The 17,988-nt window shown below is 40.2% G+C and overlaps 1 protein-coding gene across 1 annotated transcript; it reads left to right on the top strand.

The window, feature by feature from the left end:
• Window positions 1-12,403: 12,403 nt before the first annotated feature.
• On the top strand, window positions 12,404-16,284 carry LSM8 (LSM8 homolog, U6 small nuclear RNA associated). The gene is made up of 4 exons (XM_054399816.1): window positions 12,404-12,434; window positions 13,217-13,257; window positions 14,586-14,713; window positions 16,073-16,284. The coding sequence occupies exons 1-4, from the start codon at window positions 12,404-12,406 to the stop codon at window positions 16,161-16,163; spliced, it is 291 nt and encodes a 96-aa protein (XP_054255791.1). The 3' UTR covers window positions 16,164-16,284.
• Window positions 16,285-17,988: the final 1,704 nt, after the last annotated feature.

Here is a 17,988-nt window from a genome sequence, read left to right as displayed (position 1 = left end):
ATGGTCTTTTTATTTCTATGTTCAAACATTTTCCTTTGGAATCCTTGCACTGAATAGAGGCCCCTTGCTGAACAAACTCTAAACTCAGAACAATTGTACCCTTCTGCACTGAGGCTTTGTTCAGCTGGAACATTACTGACTAATCATCAGTTCAGCACAACAATGCTTTAAACTAAAAAAACAGAACTGCTTCAGAAAATCTAACATTATACTTGGCATCATGTATTGCAATATATATATATACACATGATGCTGTGATGTACATGTGTAAAAGCTGTGCGTTTTTCTGGAAAGATTGTGTCCATGAGATGTGAGGTATACATATTTCAGGAGACAACTTTCATCTAGATATGCATATCCAGGACACAATGCCTCCTGTAAAAAAAACCTTTTCCCTGTACAAAAGTGTTGCAGAAGGAAAAAAAAAAAAACCTAAATAGTGTCTAAAAAACCCTGAACTAAATAGTGTCTAACGTGTCTTAAACAAATTTGCTGCCAGTGACTGGAGATAAGTTTCCAGCTGTGGTTCATCTGGAAACCTCTCCAAACACATTTTCATAATACAATCATGTCACACTTAAAAATCATTGTCAGGCACACTCTTTGAAAGGAATTTTTTTAACCAAGGGCAATGTGCTGCTTTCTCATACCAAACGCATTTTTGGTATTAACAATATGATTAAGTTTTATAAAAAGATCTCCTTATTTATAATAGTTGCTGTTCAAATGACACCGCTCATTTAATCCAAGAAATCACAGCTCTTAGGCTGAAATTGGGAAGCAGTATTATGCAGCAGCTAAAAGAAATAGATGAGACTCTGTAAATGTAAGAGTTTTCCAATATATCATACTTGCATTTTTAACACAATAATACTGCTCCCTAGGAATGGACTAGAAATCGGATTCAAATCACCATGGGTTTGTACATGAACAAAATAAACGCTGGGTATATTCTTTAAAAAATAATCACAACATCTTCTTGCCAAAAAATAGCAACACTTAAAAAAATTATTTCCTCCATAACACAGCCCATTTTCCATGTGCAGAACAGATCACCTCCTGTTTAAATACCACAATCGTGACTATAGAGTACCAGAGTCAGCCAATACTAAAAACACTTATGTGCTGTGTATGTTCACAATAAAGAACAAAAATGTGAAAGCACTTGCAAAAACAGATTGTTCACATTAGCTTCAGAGCATCAGAGCCTTGCACAATGACAGTCTTATCTGGATACTGTGCTTCAGTCTGCAGTGGCTTGTTTTTCTAGAAGATGCACCTGCCTTATCTCTTATTTGATGTAAAAAAAGGTAGACCATTTTTCGAAAGATATATAAACACCCCAATATGTCATGTCAATGACATCAGGAATGGCAACTAATATTATTTACATTCTAATGACCTTCTTTGAAATGTATTTAATTCTCTGTTTCCCTCTTTTTTAATTTTTTTTTTTATTTATAAGACAGACAAGCAGGTGAGGCAGATAATAGTGCTTCACCTTATGTGTGGCATGCTATGGTTCATATCCCACTCTGGAACTTCACCCACAGCAAAGTTCAGGGGAAAGGGGGAGAAGGATAAAGATGTGGAATGCTCATTCATGCTCTGTATCAAATTACATACTGAGAGAAAAGCAAGGGAACCTTCCTCAAACACCAAAAGGGTGTTGTAAAAAAAAAGCTAGGAGAAATTGCCTATAGCTCAGAAATCTGAATTTGAATCTACTGGTGATAGAGAGCATCCTTAGGCAAATCACTTTTCTTTGCATTCTGTCTGTAAAATAGAATAAAATATGAGTATTTTTAGTTGGAAGGGAGCTACAATCATCATCTAGTCCAACTGCCTGACCAATTCAGGGCTGACCAAACATTAAAATCATGTTATTAAGGGCATTAAAATGAAGACATGAATATCTTCTTCCCTCTGCACTTTTTCTTAGCTATTCATTGTGCAAATTCCTTGTAGCCAACATTTTCTGTCTCTCTTCACATGCTTATATAGAAACTTTAGCATAATGAGGTCCTAATACTGACTGATGTTTTCTGGTGTCATTGTAATACCAATATTTAAAACCCAGCTAACTTCTATTTACAGTTCCACCACTGACTATGAAAGAAATTCTGTTGTTTCAGTGAATGTCTGTGAGATTCAACTTAGTGATTTAGTAAATAATTGGAGTAGTATTTACCAATCATTCTGGATATGGTAATGCTTAACTAAAATGTACAGAATACCTTTAGCCCCAGCATGTAAGTCTCCAGAACATTAGCAGCAGACATGTATCTAGCACAAGTTGAATAAAATACATAAAAAGTTCCCCGCTACATTTGAAAATTAAACAGGATCACAAGATGTTAGGGGTTGGAAGGGACCTCCAGAGATCATCTAGTCCAACCCCACTGCAAGAGCAGGACCAGAGAATCTAGCGCAGGTCGCACAGGGACACATCCAGATGGGGCTGGAAAGTCTCTAGAGAAGGAGACTCCACAGCCTGTCTGGGGAGCCTGTTCCAGCACTCTCTGACCCTCACAGTGAAGAAGTTCTTCCTCATGCTGAGGTTGAACCTCCTATGCTGTAGTTTATATCCATCCCCCCTTGTCCTATCACAGGATGCAACTGAGTAGAGCCTGTCCCCTCCCTCTTGACACTCAGCCCTCTGATATTTATAAACATGTATTAAATCTCCTCTCAGTATTTTCTTCTCCAGACTAAAAAGCCCCAGGGCTCTCAGTCTCTCCTCATAGGGCACATGCTCCAGTCCCTTAATCATCCTTATAGCCCTCCGTTAGACTCTCTTGAGTAGATCCCTGTCCCTCTTGAACTGGGGAACCCAAAACTGGACGCAATATTCCAGGTGAGGTCTTACCAGGGCAGAATAGAGGAGAAGGAGAACCTCTCTCGAACTGCTGGACACACTCCTCACTCCTGATGCCTTCAGGATGGTTTCAATATTCAGTGACATACATACTTTTGCCAATGACTATAAATGGAGGGAGTCCTTATAAACGACATTTCACTCATCCCTCTTGCTATTCAATTAAATATGGCTGATACATTAAGTGGTTTTCACAAAGGGAAAAGCAGGAATGGCTTTTGACAGCATTAATCAATAATGCAGTAGCACAGTGGCTGGTAATGAAAAGGCAGCAGTTACTGATGCTTAGTGTTGTGCTCTCTGAGACATTGCTCTTCTCTCATGTGAGATACTGTGGAGTGAAGGTAACCCTTCTACACCATAGCTAGGCAAATATGCATTGCAATAGAAGGGTATTTCTCAGGACCTTTTATCATTTCCCTCCCAACCACTAGAGCACCAGAGTAGCAAAACTAACTTACACTTTCAGTCATTAGATGTGTCCACCCAAGTTGCCCAGAAATTTCAGGGCATGAGTTTATTTGTGCCATTCATCACTCCAGAGTGGCAATTAGGCCTTGGACACACGATCACATTCCTTCAAGAACAAGTTTGGCCTCAGATTAAAAGAAAAAACAAACAAAAAAACCTGAGCACAATGCAACTTCTTGATGTGAAGTAGATCTGCCTCAAAAAAAGTATTTCCCATGGGGATACCTCTTCAAACAAGGAATCCATCTCATCATGACCCAAAGCCCTGAAGTCTTTTGTTTCCACAAGTGCTCCCCAACTTAGACCAACAGAGCAAACAGTAACTCAAACGAAAGACTTTCTTCTGCTGCCAATTGTTCTTCTCCCTATTAATCTCTGCAACTGCTATCCTTCCTTCCCCTCCGGAGACTGTTGTGCTGGCTGCAGCCCAGAATCCAGGGTGCAGTGTATACAGTTATCTTCTTCACACCAAAGACCTCAACACAGAGCCCAGTATTAGTGCCAACTGCCTGCCTGAGTGAATCACGAGCTACCACAGCTGGGACATGCAAGCTCACGGAAGCTATTTCTTCTCCCTATAAGTGAACTGACCACAGTATCTGCACATTAACAGCTAAAAAGACTCATCAGTAGAAGGAATCTGAAGTGCTAGCAGAAACACTAACCAAAGGATGTGAAGAGAGTAGCTGAAAGTACCAAGTGAAAGAACTAGCGTGTACTCTGGCGGTGAACAAGGATGTCAGCTGTGATTAACACCGAGATTCTGTGGGTTGTAAGAGAAAAATATCCAGTTGGAGCTTGCAAATTCCTAGGTCAGAAAAAATTACAAAATAAGAAGCCTTCTTCAAGGCTGTGAAGAAAGCATAGTATTTGCCATCCTCATGTCACCTCTTAGTTGCTGTTGGTGCAATTCTCTTTACTGGTGCTTCAGGTTTTGACTTTCACAGCATAGCCTACTGATAAAAAATGTCCTCTTCCTGGGCCTTTGGTCTTATGTCTTTTAATAGTAAAACCAGTTCAGCACCTTGTAAAGGAAAAGCAGCTTTTCCTATTTATCCTCTTCTCCTGATGCTCATTTTTCATTGACATGTTTCTAACAAGGATTTTGGCATTTCTTCTGGGCAGGACCAAATCCACAATACATTGGTTTAAGGTCCTGGTGCCAAAAGACTGATCTGTGGTACAGTGAATGCCCTACTAACAAAATAATGATGCCATGCAAGTTACAAAGCATAATTATATTTTTTTAAACATGATCTACATTCTATCTGGCAGCAGGCAGTGTGTAACGTCACCTCTGAACAGAGCCCTGTGACCATGTGCTATTCCTTTTACACGGTGATCATATGCAGCAGAGCAAATGAAACAAGAAGTGAAATGGGGTCAAAGGGGTATCCCTGTAGAGTACTAAGATAAAGGACCTTTTATTTTAAACAGGAAGATGCAGTCATCTTAACACAGGCTAAAGATTAGGATCAGTGCTTTCACAGTAAGATGAATCATACTTTGAGAAGTAGGGAATCTATCGGAACAAAAAGCCTGCTTCATGAAAGCAATTTAGCAAATGCAATTTCATCTATGACTGTAAAAAATTATGAACCTGACATGATAGTAAGTGTCCATTACTTGAAGCTTATTATTCATTTTATGTACAATAGAATTGCCTTAATACTCATTTTAGAGCAGCTGAGAACAAGAATCCGTTTGCTTTGTAATTCTCTACCTGTAGGTACAGGAACCATGAGCAACGGCATTTTTCCTCCAACCAACTCATAACATCCCCTGAAATTATTATCTAAAAGGATAATGATACTGAACTTCTACAGTTGTTTTCAGCATCTCCTGGTTAAAAACAAAACAAAACAAAACAAAAAAGAGGAAAATGGAAACCAATTTGTTTTCTGGTGAACAGAATCATGCAATGTTGGTTTTTTATGCTAAAACATTAAGTGGGGATGTAGTTATTATGATTGCAATCTCATTTTGCATATTTTAGCAAAAACTTGCTGGAAAAAAAAAATACATTTTCTCATATAAAGGAGCTCATTGAGTAAAATTAGTTTTTGGGTAATGTTTCCCATGACAGCAGCAGTTGCTATCATAACAAAAAACTTAGATCAGGTGTTTGTTAACTCTGAGTTTCTAAAGATAAATGAAAAGTACTTTGAGAATGCTCATGCTACAAATTTGTTTCTAATGCACTGTGACTTATATTCGAGTTTACCAGCAATATTCAGACTGTTAACCTTTTCTAATACTCCAATGGTTTCATTGCAAATCCCTGTCACCTGATAAAATAATATACATGAAACACATCTCAACTTAGATTGCAATTAGTTATGCATGAGGTGAGAAAGATCATTCTACTCCTGGCCAGCTACCAGATAAAATCTGTGTCTTTGGATTGCTGATAATGGACCCTAGAGTCTCTACAGACTCAAAAACATAAAGCAGAGATGAAGGGATGCTTTTGTTTCTCCTGAACACATAAAGAGAAACAAATCATGTTTAGCCAGCTTGAGTGTGTATAAACTTAGTTACAGATGAGTTAAACAGCTAGTCTCTTTTTATGGAGTGACATTCCCAGCATGTAGGTGAAAATCAGAGAGATTTGAATCTTCAAGTCCCAGGAAGTATGAGAAAGGCTGTTAGAAGGATGAAGTAAATGGAATGCATGAGATTTGGGGAGGTCTTAGTTATCTTCTGGAGTATGTGTGGTCCAATTCTTCTTCTTCAGTATGTACCTCTCTGTTATTCCCCACCACAGATACTGCTTATTCTCAAGCAGCAACCAGGGGATGCAATTCTTGTTGAGCAGGCTGACAGATGTTACCTATTTTGGAGAGTTTTTTACAAGAAATTTCTTAAAGCTCCAGCTCCAACATTCAGGTGGTTATACCAGAGTTTCAGCTTTCAGGGAAGCCTGAGAAGCAAGTCTTGCACCTTTCTCCACCTGATCTGACAGAGACATGGATTGACACGTTGTGGCACAGTGGTACTGGTTGGGCCTCTCCTCTCACAAAAACTCCACAATGCCACTTTACCCTTCAGCATGGCTATGTCTGTAAAACCTGTCTACTTCTTAATAAGCAAAGAAAGCAAAGCCACCAGAAGCTAGCATGTTTTGGAAGACGTAAAACTACTGAACAATAATGACAGCAGCAACAAAACATGCACTCATTCATTCTGCCAGGCCTAAGCCAGATAACAAGTTCATCATACATCACCTGCTTGCACATATGCCCTGCAACTACCATTGCAGGGTTTCCTTCCTGCCCTGGCAAACTGTAAGGAAGCAGGAAAGTGTACAGAGACACTCTAGGACATGAATAGTTGGCTATATATTCTGCAGAAAGCATAACATACAGCAATTGCTTGCCAGAGCAATGTCAATGTATGGAAACTCAGTTGTAGAAATAAACTGATTTTAATTACAAGAGTAAATGTAATTAGCAAGTAAACTATACATGGAAACTGTAACAGAAAAGCCTTTATACAAGTGTTTTGTTTCTTCAGTTACTTGAGAGCTCAATGGGCACTATGTTCATACTCAGTTACTTAGTGTATGCTCATACTCAGTCATTTAGTGTGTCCTCATGGGCAACTTTGCAGCAACTGAATGGAATAAATGGGCAAATGGTAACTGCTGCAAGTTTCTGATCCTAAAACCAACGTTGTACATGCAACTATAGTCACCAGAAATAAAATTTGTCTGGTCCAATGTAAGTGTGAATCAGTGAAATAACTGTGAGTCAGACATTCCAGGCTCACATTGTAAATATTGCAGAAACAGACATCTTAAGTAGGAAACACATCTCATGCTGTGGTAGAAAACCAGTTCTTTTGCTCTGTAAAGACCACAACAACATGCTCAAACCTAAGATACTGAATTTCTACATCTAAAATTAAGACCTAAGTGATCTTGACCAGCTACAGAGAACAACTGCTCAAGGCTGATTATTCATTTCATCTAAAATGCCACTAGATTTCTGTACTGAGGGAGGCTTTGATAATAGCAACCAGAAGCTAAGATTTCCCTCTACCGGCCAAGTAGTTCAACCACAGCTCTAGACTCCAGCCTAACGCATCCTTTCTTTCTCTGCACATGGCACAGCTTCAACGAAAAGGTGATTTATAGCTCCATGTTGTAACTTAAATCTACCAAACTTTGCTACTGAGGGAAAAGTACACCATTTTATTTTATTTTATTTTATTAAAAAACGACGTGGGAATTAAATTAGTTTTCCAATTCCTATGTAGAGGCTTATTTCATAAGCGTCAAACCAGAAGACTGAATCTTAATTAGGACTGTGAGAAGGGCAGAATTGGCTTGCCTTCAAGAAAAGCAGAGTGAGCCTAAGTAGATGAATTCTCCTTTCAGAGTTCCTTTATACTGAGAGTCTTAACTACTGTTAAGCATCTAGTTTGGCAAAGCCTGGGCACATGATTTTAGGAGCCAAGAGCTACACCTTACTCTTTTAGTTCTTCTTTGTAAAATAGGGGAAAAAAGTCCCCGGCTTTTCAGGGACCTTTAAAACAGACAGATCAGAGAACCTCAGCAGATCAAACATTGAAGTTATGCCATGGTGCAAGTACTTTAAGATTTTATCCTATATCCTACTATCCTAATGAGGTCATATTCTTGGACTTTGAAAATGCCTGTCTTATAGGGAGGAGTATGAAAATGTCAAACCACACACAAAAAATCTTTATCCTTTTACAATTAGTTCCAATCCTGCTACGAGTTAGTGGCAGTTGTTAAGCTTTTTATAATAGGAGCTTAAGAGGATGGGCATTATTATGCAATGCACAATTCCAAAATAATTTTATGTTCTCTGACAACCTCATTATGTTTTTGATAAAGCCTGAGCCATTAGACAAATTACTGAGAGATTACTTTTGTGTAGTTACCTTCAGAGGTGCCAGGAAACATCTATCCATTTTTTTGTTGCTAATTTGCCTTTAAACAAACCTTCCTTTTGCTTTTTCTGCAGCTGTGATGGCTTCGATGTGAAAGGAAATAGCTGGCACACTAGAAAGGGATGAAACAATAGCATTCTGCTGTCCAGAAATGGTATACCCCACAGGAATTAAACCATGAGCCGGACACCGAGTTCCAGTTTGCACCTCTTGCCAATTTGTCCCTGGAGTCTTTATTGAAATAAAGGGAAGCTGGACTAGTACTGACAGGAATGATTTAAACTAAGCAGTATCTATATAGTAAAATGAAAACAAAAAGATGACAAAGTATTTTTACAATTCAAAGGCAGACACATGGAAGTCAGGAAATGCAGAATTGAGATGTTTTAAGCAACATCAGGTTGGCCTCATTTGTATCTGCATTTTTTTTTTCATAGGGTCCCATCAGTTAAGGAGAACAAAGGCTGGTACCTCATCTGTGTTGAGTTATTCAGCGTTCTTTAAAACTGGGAGTAGACAACTTTGAATGTTGTCTTAAACACCTGCCTGTACCTTCCAGTTATTAAAAAATGCATCCTCAGTATTTCAGTGTATGAAGATCTATTAAATTTAAAGATCAAAGTTCTGGAAATCAAGATGATGATGATAATAATTTTGAAAATCTGGAAGTTAATTTCCCATTTTTTTTTTTCAAACTACTGTGAGAGCTTTTTTCTATGAATGTCTATACAGTGCTTCAGCAAATCTAATCTGACTATACACAGATCTAATACTATTTTACACCATTTTATGAAGCCCATCACAATCACTATAATCACTAGCAGGCTGGAAAACTTCAGAGATTACATTGTCTCAGTGTCATCCAACACTGGTAAGAAGGGGAATTCTATATTCTATGTTCCAAGCTATTTTTCTGTTTACTAAAGGTCATGAACTTAAAATATTTATTTATTTATTATTAACCTAGAATTTGTGTAACATTTCATTTCACAATATGCTGGATTAGAAATGGCCCACTGTTTATTTTCACACTTTGAAAGAGTATTTCCCATACAGTGTTACACCTGAACAGGCAGGCATTCAGTGTAATAAATAGCCAATACTGCCAAAAACGAAGAAAGAAAATTTATTCTAATGTGACTCGGTAAAGATTATTTGAGTGGTGGTGCTGAAGCAACATTGACCTCATGCTTTGAGAAGCTTGTTAAAATGTTGAAAGAGGTCACAGGTATCACCAGCAGGCAGCTCTAATATCAAATGCCATTAGAGGGATGCATTTGTGACTTTATTTCAACACAGAGCATATTGCAGTATCTTTCCGAATACCTGTTGCACACCAACAATTTTGTTATCTCCCACAGGCAAAGACAGTCAAGACACCAGGATTAGTTTTGTAGCTTAACTTGGTTCTATTACTGAATGTCTGAATTTAATTTCACCATGACATTTGGATGTCATCTATCTGGACTTCCGTAAAGCCTTTGACACAGCCCCACCCCAGCATCCTTCTCTCTAAATTGAAGAGATATGGCTTTGATGGGTAGATAGTTCAGTGGATAAGGAATTGGTTGGATGGTTGCATCAAACAGGTAGTGATCAATGGCTCAATGTCCAGATGGAGAAGGGTGACTAGCCGTGTCTCTCAAGGGCCTGTATTAGGACCAGTGCTGTTCAGTATCTTCTTCAATAATATAAACAGGGAGATTAAGTGCACTCTCAGCAGGTTTGCTGATACCAAGCTGAGTGGTGTGGTTGACATGAGTGAGGGATGGGATGCCTTCCAGAGGGACCTAGACAGGCTGCAGAAGTGTACCTCATGAGGTTCAACAAAGCTAAGTGCAAGGTCCTGCACCCGGGTCAGGATAATCCTTGGTACCAATAAAGGCTGGGGGATGATGAGATTGAGCAACCCTGCAGAAAAGGACTTGAGCCAGCAACGTGCACTTGCAGCCCCAAAGGCCAATTGCATCCAGGCTGCATAAAAGAAATGTGGCCAGCACACTGAGAGAGGCAATTCTGCCACTCTGCTCTGCTCTGGTAATAACCTCACCTGGAGTACTGCGTCATGCACTGGATTCCTCAATACAGGAGGGACATGGACCTGCTAGAGCAGGTCCAGAGGAGGGTCATGAAGATGATCAGAGGGCAAGAACACCACTCCTACAAAACCAGACAGAGAGTTGGCGTTCAGCCTGAAGACAGCTCCATCATTTCAGCATCTGAAGGGGACCTGCAAGAAAGCTGGGGATGAACACTCTACAAGGGCATGTAGCAATAGGACAATGGGCAATAGTTTTAAACTAGAGGGTAGATTTAGATTGGACATGACAAATTCTTTACAAAGAGTGAAATACTGCAACAGGTTGTCTAGACAGGTGGTGAAGGCCCCATCCCTGGACACATTCAAGCTCAAACTTGATGGTGCACTGAGCAACCTAACTAGTTTGGCATGTCCCAGCTTACTGCAGGGGGGTGGGACAAGATGACATTTGACAGTGCCTTCCAACACAATGCATTCTACAATTCTCTGATTGCTTCTTGTGTATCAATCCTGCTTCCTACATTCCTGAATACTGTCTACCTGTGACACCACTTAATTCCATAGATTTCATACCCTTCTTTCTCGCAGGACTCTAAGGAGACTGAGGAAACGTGTGCATCGTTTAGACTGACCAGAAAGTATGGAAGACAATAATCATCAGGGACACTTCAGGAGACCTCGATGTAAGGGGAAGAATGCTGAGGCACAGGCAAAGTTACACAAACATGAAAAAGCATTAATCCTTCAGTGCATCCTTATTTGCCATTCCCATGTTTACAGATTATGTCAAAAGGAGGTTCCTGCAAGCATGAAATTCAAAGTTCTAAGAACCACTCGTATCTGGTGCACATCTTTTTAAAATGATACAGGTTTTGCTGGGGTTGCAGAGCTTGACCACTGCGTTTCTCTACAGCACAACTCCACCTGAAGGCCACAGCCCTAGGCCCCAGCAGGTGGCCTGGTATCATGCCCATTACAGTATGGGATCTGAGGACAACAAAACCAACAACCTTCCCCAAGCCTCGTCTGCCCCTCATTGCTGTCTACAACTACCTGAAGGGAGGTTTGTAGCCAGGAGGGGTTTGGTCTCTTCTCCCAGGCAACCAGCACCAGAACAAGAGGACACAGTCTCAACTTGCACGAGGGGAGGTTTAGGGTGGAGGTGAGGAGAAAGTTCTTCACAGAAAGAGTGGTTGGCCATTGGAATGGGCTGCCCAGGGAGGTGGTGGAGTCACCATCCCTAGAGGTGTTCAAGAGGGGATTGGACGTGGCACTTGGTGCCATGGTTTAGATAGTCATGAGGTGTAGGGTGCAGGTTGGACTCGATGATCCTTGAGGTCTCTTCCAACCTTCTTGATTCTATGATTCTATTCTATGATTAATCTTGCCACCTAGCACTTCCCAGAGAGAACACCTCTGCCTGGGACTTCAATAATCAGCACTGTAGGGCTGGTCCCGAGCACCCATCCCACAGCCCCGCTGCGCGGCTCTCGGAGCGGACGCGGCGGGGCAGCAGCCAGCCAGGCCGCCCTCCCGCCCGCCCCCACACCGGCAGCCCGCCAGAAACCAAGGTCAGGAGACGGGGCTCGCGTGGTAGCACGAGAAAATGCACACAGACAGCGAGGTCCTGAAAGCCAAGCATTAGGCTAAGAAAGGAAACAGCCTTCCCACACCCCGTCAAACACTCTAACCCCACCCGAACGACCCCACAGCCACAGGCGCCCTGAAGGTTATGCGACAGCAGTCCGATGACATCGCTCCTGCAGCCCCCCTCCCCATCCGTCCTCGCCGATAGCGCCAAGTGCCGCGCAGCGGGCAGTGCAGCACCCCCGCGCTGGACGACGGTTCCTTGGTACAGCCCACTCACTTCTCCTGGCCGCCTCCCGTCCCCTTTGCACATGCGCAACCCCACAGGCCCGTGGAACGCCGTCCAACCGCAGTGCTGTGCGTCCGGTTGTGTCAGTGGCCTGCGCCGGAAGTGGCGCCGCCAGGCTTGTGGCTGCAGTCGTTGCTTCCCCTGTCGCTGTCCCTTTCCCTGTCTCGTGGGAGTGGATACCGGCGCTGGTGTGAGGTGAAGTGTAGGGGCCGTCGCCATGACCTCGGCTTTGGAGAATTACATCAACCGTATCCTTCCGGCAGGCGGAAATGTCCTGGGGCAGCCTTATGGGCGGCGGGAATGGGCCTTCCCTCTCCTTCCCGCCCGCCGGCATGAGGGCAGGCCGGGTGCGGGTGAGAATAGGGTCCTCTATGGCTTGAAGTGCCGCAGACTTGATCCTTACTTGATTTGTGATGAGGAACGAGATTCACAGTGCTTGATGGCCCCTTAAAGGACTCTTAATGTGTTTCAATATCAGCTTTACATTGTTTGCTCAAAAGCTGAGAGTGTGCCTGGAACCCTTTTCTTGCATTTTAAAAAATTGTTATTATTCCTAATAGCTTGAGGGTATTTTCAGTTCACAAACAGCAAGATATTAACTCAAAATCGTTCAGGATGGTGGATGTGTGATCAAACTGGGATAGTCAGGCCTTAAGAATGAGAGGATGTAGAATGCCAGCTTCGGGATCCCTGCCCCTAAACCGTTTTAAAGGACTTGGCTTGAAGTGTTTATAAAAATTTCATGTTATGTCAGTTTTGAGGTAGTGCAGGGAAAAGAAGTGGCTTCAGGTCTTGAGTCTGCTTTTAATGGTGTTTATGTTTGTGCATCATTCTCCATGGTTGGGTAAAGTGAAACAGATTGTCATAAAAAATAAGAAATGTTACTGTCAACTGTGCAGCTTTAAAAAAAATAATAAAGGAATGTCAATAGACTTTCTGGCTCTTAATGGCTCTTAAAACTTAAATGTTTCAGAAAATGTTAATGATTCTACTTTGGATCTCTTTAAATATTTCCTTAATCAACTGTCAGGTACTGTTGCAGTAATTACTTCTGATGGAAGAATGATTGTGGTGAGAACTGTACTTTTTAACATTGTCCCTTCATAAAGACTTTCCATCAGGGCAATACATGATGCCATGCAAGGATACTACCACTTACATGTTCACAAATTGACAAACTTTTTTTTTAAACTTTACCGACACCATTTTACACTGTAAGATTTAACCACTTCCTGGTTCTTGCCTGTCAACTTCATCTTTTGATAAACTTGTGCATAATAATTCTTTGACTTTTTGTCAAATTCCTCTGTAGGAGCACTGTTCAGTAATTTGGTTTCCATGTGCTCTTTGTTGAGTAATCTGTTCAACTTTTTGTGCTAAAACCATTTCTTTGATAAGGGTATAGAAAAACATCAGCTGGTAATTGCTGAAGAATTATTGTGAGATTCAGTTTAAGTTTGAGAAGCTGATTGGTAAACTATTACATGTTAGTCTGTATAACGTTTTAGTTTTATTTCTTCTGTTTGTTTTTTTCCTGTTTTATCCTCCAGTCTTTTATGTTTTGAGTTTAACTTAATAGTAAAATTTTTGCATGAGGATTATGTCTTCCCGCATGTACTTACTTATCTTTGTGCATCCTCTGGAAAGAGAAAATAGTACTTTTAGTAGGAAAATATTCGTTTCCCCAGATCTTCTTGCAGTCAGTCTGGCAAACTTTATGTTATGATACAAGATATTTCCTGCCAAAAAGATTCAAATGGAATTTTGGTATACATAGACTCGTTGTTACATGGATAATGCCACAGTTTGCATGGTGGGTTTTTTACATGGGTTTAAAGTTCTTCATCAGTAACTGAGGCTAAATTACACAAATCAATAATGTTACTGTTTTTTCAAATGCATACTGAAATGGCATAGAACTCTTTGGGTTTTTTGGGAAGTAATTTTGTGGAACCCAGCTAATGTCCTTCAAATAAATGCCACTATAAATTCCATGTTAAGAACGGTTTCAATACTGTTCACTACAAGAATCTTAATTTTTCTGTTCTTTTATTTAATTATTAATTCAATTTGTGGAAAATTCCATACAAGGGAGACTAAAGTAGTGTAGAAATAGTAAAATTAGTTGTCTAGAGAGCCATCACTGACTAAAAAGAAACTTTATACTTCTTTTAATGCTAAAGATTAATGTTTAGTATGAATGCTCAGTAGTGAACAGATACTTTTCTTAACTACTGTTTTTAAAGTTTAATTCTCCACTTGTTTAAGTCTAACGAAAAACCTGAAATGGAGCATCTGTTTTTAGTACCTCAGTCTTGCTACCCTCTTTAAGATACCTGTGAGAGGCAAAGATAAATTTTAAAAGTAATTGGAGAGTTTTATTTTTGTGTGTTTTTCAGGGAACACTCAAAGGTTTTGATCAGACCATTAACTTGATTTTGGATGAAAGCCACGAACGAGTGTTCAGTTCTTCACAAGGAGTTGAACAAGTAGTGCTGGGATTATACATTGTAAGAGGTGATAATGTGTAAGTATAGCATATTTTTATTGAACTTTTCAGTGTGTGTGTATATTTATAATGCATCTTGATAGCTCAGACATCTTGTATCTTTGTGGGTAGCACTGATACTACTGTCAAAGTTGAGGCATTTTAAATAGAAATTATCTGTCTTTTACAGAGGTGATTGCACTCTCCTGTTAAGAGTTAAGATACTGTTAGTCTAAATTTACTGAGGTGTGAATTGACCAGTTCATGTACTGATAGAAATCTAGGAAAGATCAGTATAAAGTTCATCATTTACTCTGGTCTGTGAAAGGCAGGATCTGTCAATGGATTAAAACATATAAGAATAACAAAAGGTGGGGTAGAACTTGTATGCAGAAATTGAGCAATCAGGTATACAAAGTTGACTTTTAACAGGATTTTAACAGGTACTTGCACGTCATATAATCTCATTAAACACTGCTTACCTAAACCCAGGTTTGGGTTTTTTTTAATGTTACTTTCCCTCATGTCTGTGTCTGGGTGGCTTGCTTGTGAGAGTGGGCTGTCTTAAACCAGGGCGACGTGTGTGATGAATTACAAAACCAAAAAATACTAGAAAGTTCTGTGTAAAACTCTAATAAAAATTGTAAAGAAAAGTTGCATAGAAAGGTGTTTCATTGCACACTGTAAAACTTACTTGTTTGAACTGACTGCTGCAGGATGTAGCAAAGATCCAAAATAGAAATTATTCATAAAGCTATTGGATGGTTGAGTGTAACAGTTTCTGGTGGCTCCTAATTAATTTTATAGATACAGCCACTAGCTCATACATCTCTGAAGCAGTGAATAGAAGAGTATGCCAGAATGATTAGACTCATTTTTATGTTCCCTCTGGGTTAGTTCCTATCCTTTTTTGAAGCAGTTTTATTGAGTCCATCAGTATTTTAGTCCAAGTAAATCTTACCATAGCGTAGGTGAAATACTGTATATTCTCCCTTGGATAAATTAATAATATTTTACTAGATTGTGTTGAAGAAAATTGTCTTGCTCATCTTGTGCCATGTGCACTTACAAATTGTTACAGTTAGACATTGATCTTGAAAAGCTATTCTCCCTTAAAAAAATTCTAGTTCTTGTTTCAGAGGCTAACCTGCTGCCTAAAACAATTTGTAGTATTTGGTTCTTATAACCTACATCTTTAAAAAAAAAAAAAAAGGCAAGCAAAGCTATCAAACTTCCTTTAGACTCTACTTAGAGCTATCAAAATTGGAAGTTCAAAGGATAGAGCTTTACAGTTTAAAGAAATAGAGGGAGTCTGTATTCAATAGAAAATTAAATTTTGTGGCTTTCCAGATTTGCATCAAGAGATTTCAACAAATTATAACATGTTTTTTATTCCAGTGCCGTCATTGGTGAGATTGATGAAGAGACAGATTCAGCTCTTGATTTGGGGAATATTCGAGCAGAACCTTTAAATTCAGTTGTGCACTGAAAAGGTGAAAATGCACAGGGACTTTGTAAATCTTTGGTTGTACAGACCTATTTAACAACGTGGATGATTTTTACAAACTGTGTTTCATTTGTTGGGTCACCAGTTTTTTATTCTGAATATGTTGTAGCTTTGCATGTAAATTAAAGTTTCTACATTTTACTAAAGATTTCATTGAATTTCTTTTGAGGTTTCATGCTGCGTAATTTCACTGTCGAATACACACTGGGAAGTGCAGTGTCAGCGATGGTCCTGATACTGTGTGTATATACAAAATGCTCTCGAAATAAGATCTGACTCCTATGGGTGAACCAAGGCATTCTGTGTTTTCATTCAGGATTATTTGGAGGTAGATTTTGTAATGAGTCAATTTAACCATCTATTCATTTAGTTCTGACTATAAGTGGAAAACTGAGGTTTGTGATTTTTTTTTTTTAATTAATTTATTTTGTGTAGAAAGCAAGAATGTTAAAATGTCAAATTAATGACTTTTGCATGTAATAGGTTTTCTTTCGTTGATAAACAGTGTTTCTCTAGCTTCCAAGACTGTACTGGAGGTTCCAAAATTTTTAGTTTCTCAATGCTTGCATAAAGTTAAATTGGAGAAAGGTTTTTGAGCAGTAACACTGAACCTAAACAAAACATACAAATTTTTTTGAAGCCAATGAAATTCCAGACCCATTCATTCTCTGTCTTCTCTCAACACATGTTGCTCAAAATTTGCATAAGATCTATAGAAAGGGAATTGGGTGCTTGCTAATATGTAACCATTGGCTTGCTAGAGTGTAGTTCAGATGATTAGATTGAGAAATTGTTTCTTTTGAGTGAAGTTTGCCTTAATAATGACTATAAGGATTGCATGTAACCATTATAGGCCTCCTCTTATACTTCAGCAACAGCCAAGTTAAGCGGGACAAATTCTGGGCAGTATCACAGTATATCAGAGGTTGGAAGGGACCTTGAGATTATGGGGTCCAGCTCCCCTGCCAAAACAGGATCACTTAGGATAGTCCGCACAAGAATGCATCCAGGTGGGTTTGGAAAGTCTCCCGAGAAGGAGACTCCACACCATCCCTGGGCAGCCTGTTCCAGTGCTCCATCACCCTCACTGTAAAGAAGTTTTTCCTCATGTTGAGGTGAAATCTATGTTCTAGTTTGAACCCGTTCCTTGTCTTATCGTTGAACCACCAAAAAGAGCCTGGCCCCCTTCACTTGACACCCACTCCTCAGATATTTATACACATTGATGAGATCCCCTCTCAGTCTTCTCAAGACTAAACAGCCCCAGGGATCTCCATCTCTCTTCTTAGGGGAGATGCTCAAGTCCCCTAATCATCCTCGTGGCTCTCTGTTGGATTCTCTCCAGCAGTTCTCTTTCTTGAACTGGGGAGCCCAAAACTGGACACAGTATTCCAGGTGTGGTCTCACCAGGTCAGAGTAGAGAGGTAGAAGAACTTCCCTAGCCCTGCTGGACACACCTTTCTTGATGCATCCCAGGATCCCATTGGCTCTCTTGGCCACAAGAGCACATGGTTGTTCCATGGAGAACTTGCTCTCCACCAGCACTCCAAGGTCTTTCTCTGTGGAGCTGCTTTCCAGCAGGGCAGCCCCTAACCTCTACTGGTGCATGTTGTTATTCCTCCCCAGATGTAAGATCCTGCACTTGTCCTTATTAAACTTCATGTGGATTGCCTGCCCCAAGCTCTCCAGCCTGTCCAGGTCACGTTGGATGGCTGCATAGCCTGAGGGGGTGTCAGCCAACCCCCCCAGTTTTGTATCATCATCGAACTTGCTGAGGGTACTCTCAATCTCCTCATCCAGGTTGTTG

This window comes from Indicator indicator, chromosome 3 (genome assembly GCF_027791375.1).
Source record: "Indicator indicator isolate 239-I01 chromosome 3, UM_Iind_1.1, whole genome shotgun sequence".
Taxonomy (NCBI): domain Eukaryota; kingdom Metazoa; phylum Chordata; class Aves; order Piciformes; family Indicatoridae; genus Indicator; species Indicator indicator.
This window is presented reverse-complemented; position numbering and strand designations above follow the sequence as displayed.

Coding starts and splice junctions, on each gene's coding strand:
- LSM8 (XM_054399816.1), top strand. CDS start 12,404: ATGACCTCGGCTTTGGAGAATTACATCAACC. Junction 12,435..13,216: donor TTTGGAGAATTACATCAACC/GTATCCTTCCGG, acceptor ATCAACTGTCAG/GTACTGTTGCAGTAATTACT. Junction 13,258..14,585: donor CTGATGGAAGAATGATTGTG/GTGAGAACTGTA, acceptor TGTGTTTTTCAG/GGAACACTCAAAGGTTTTGA.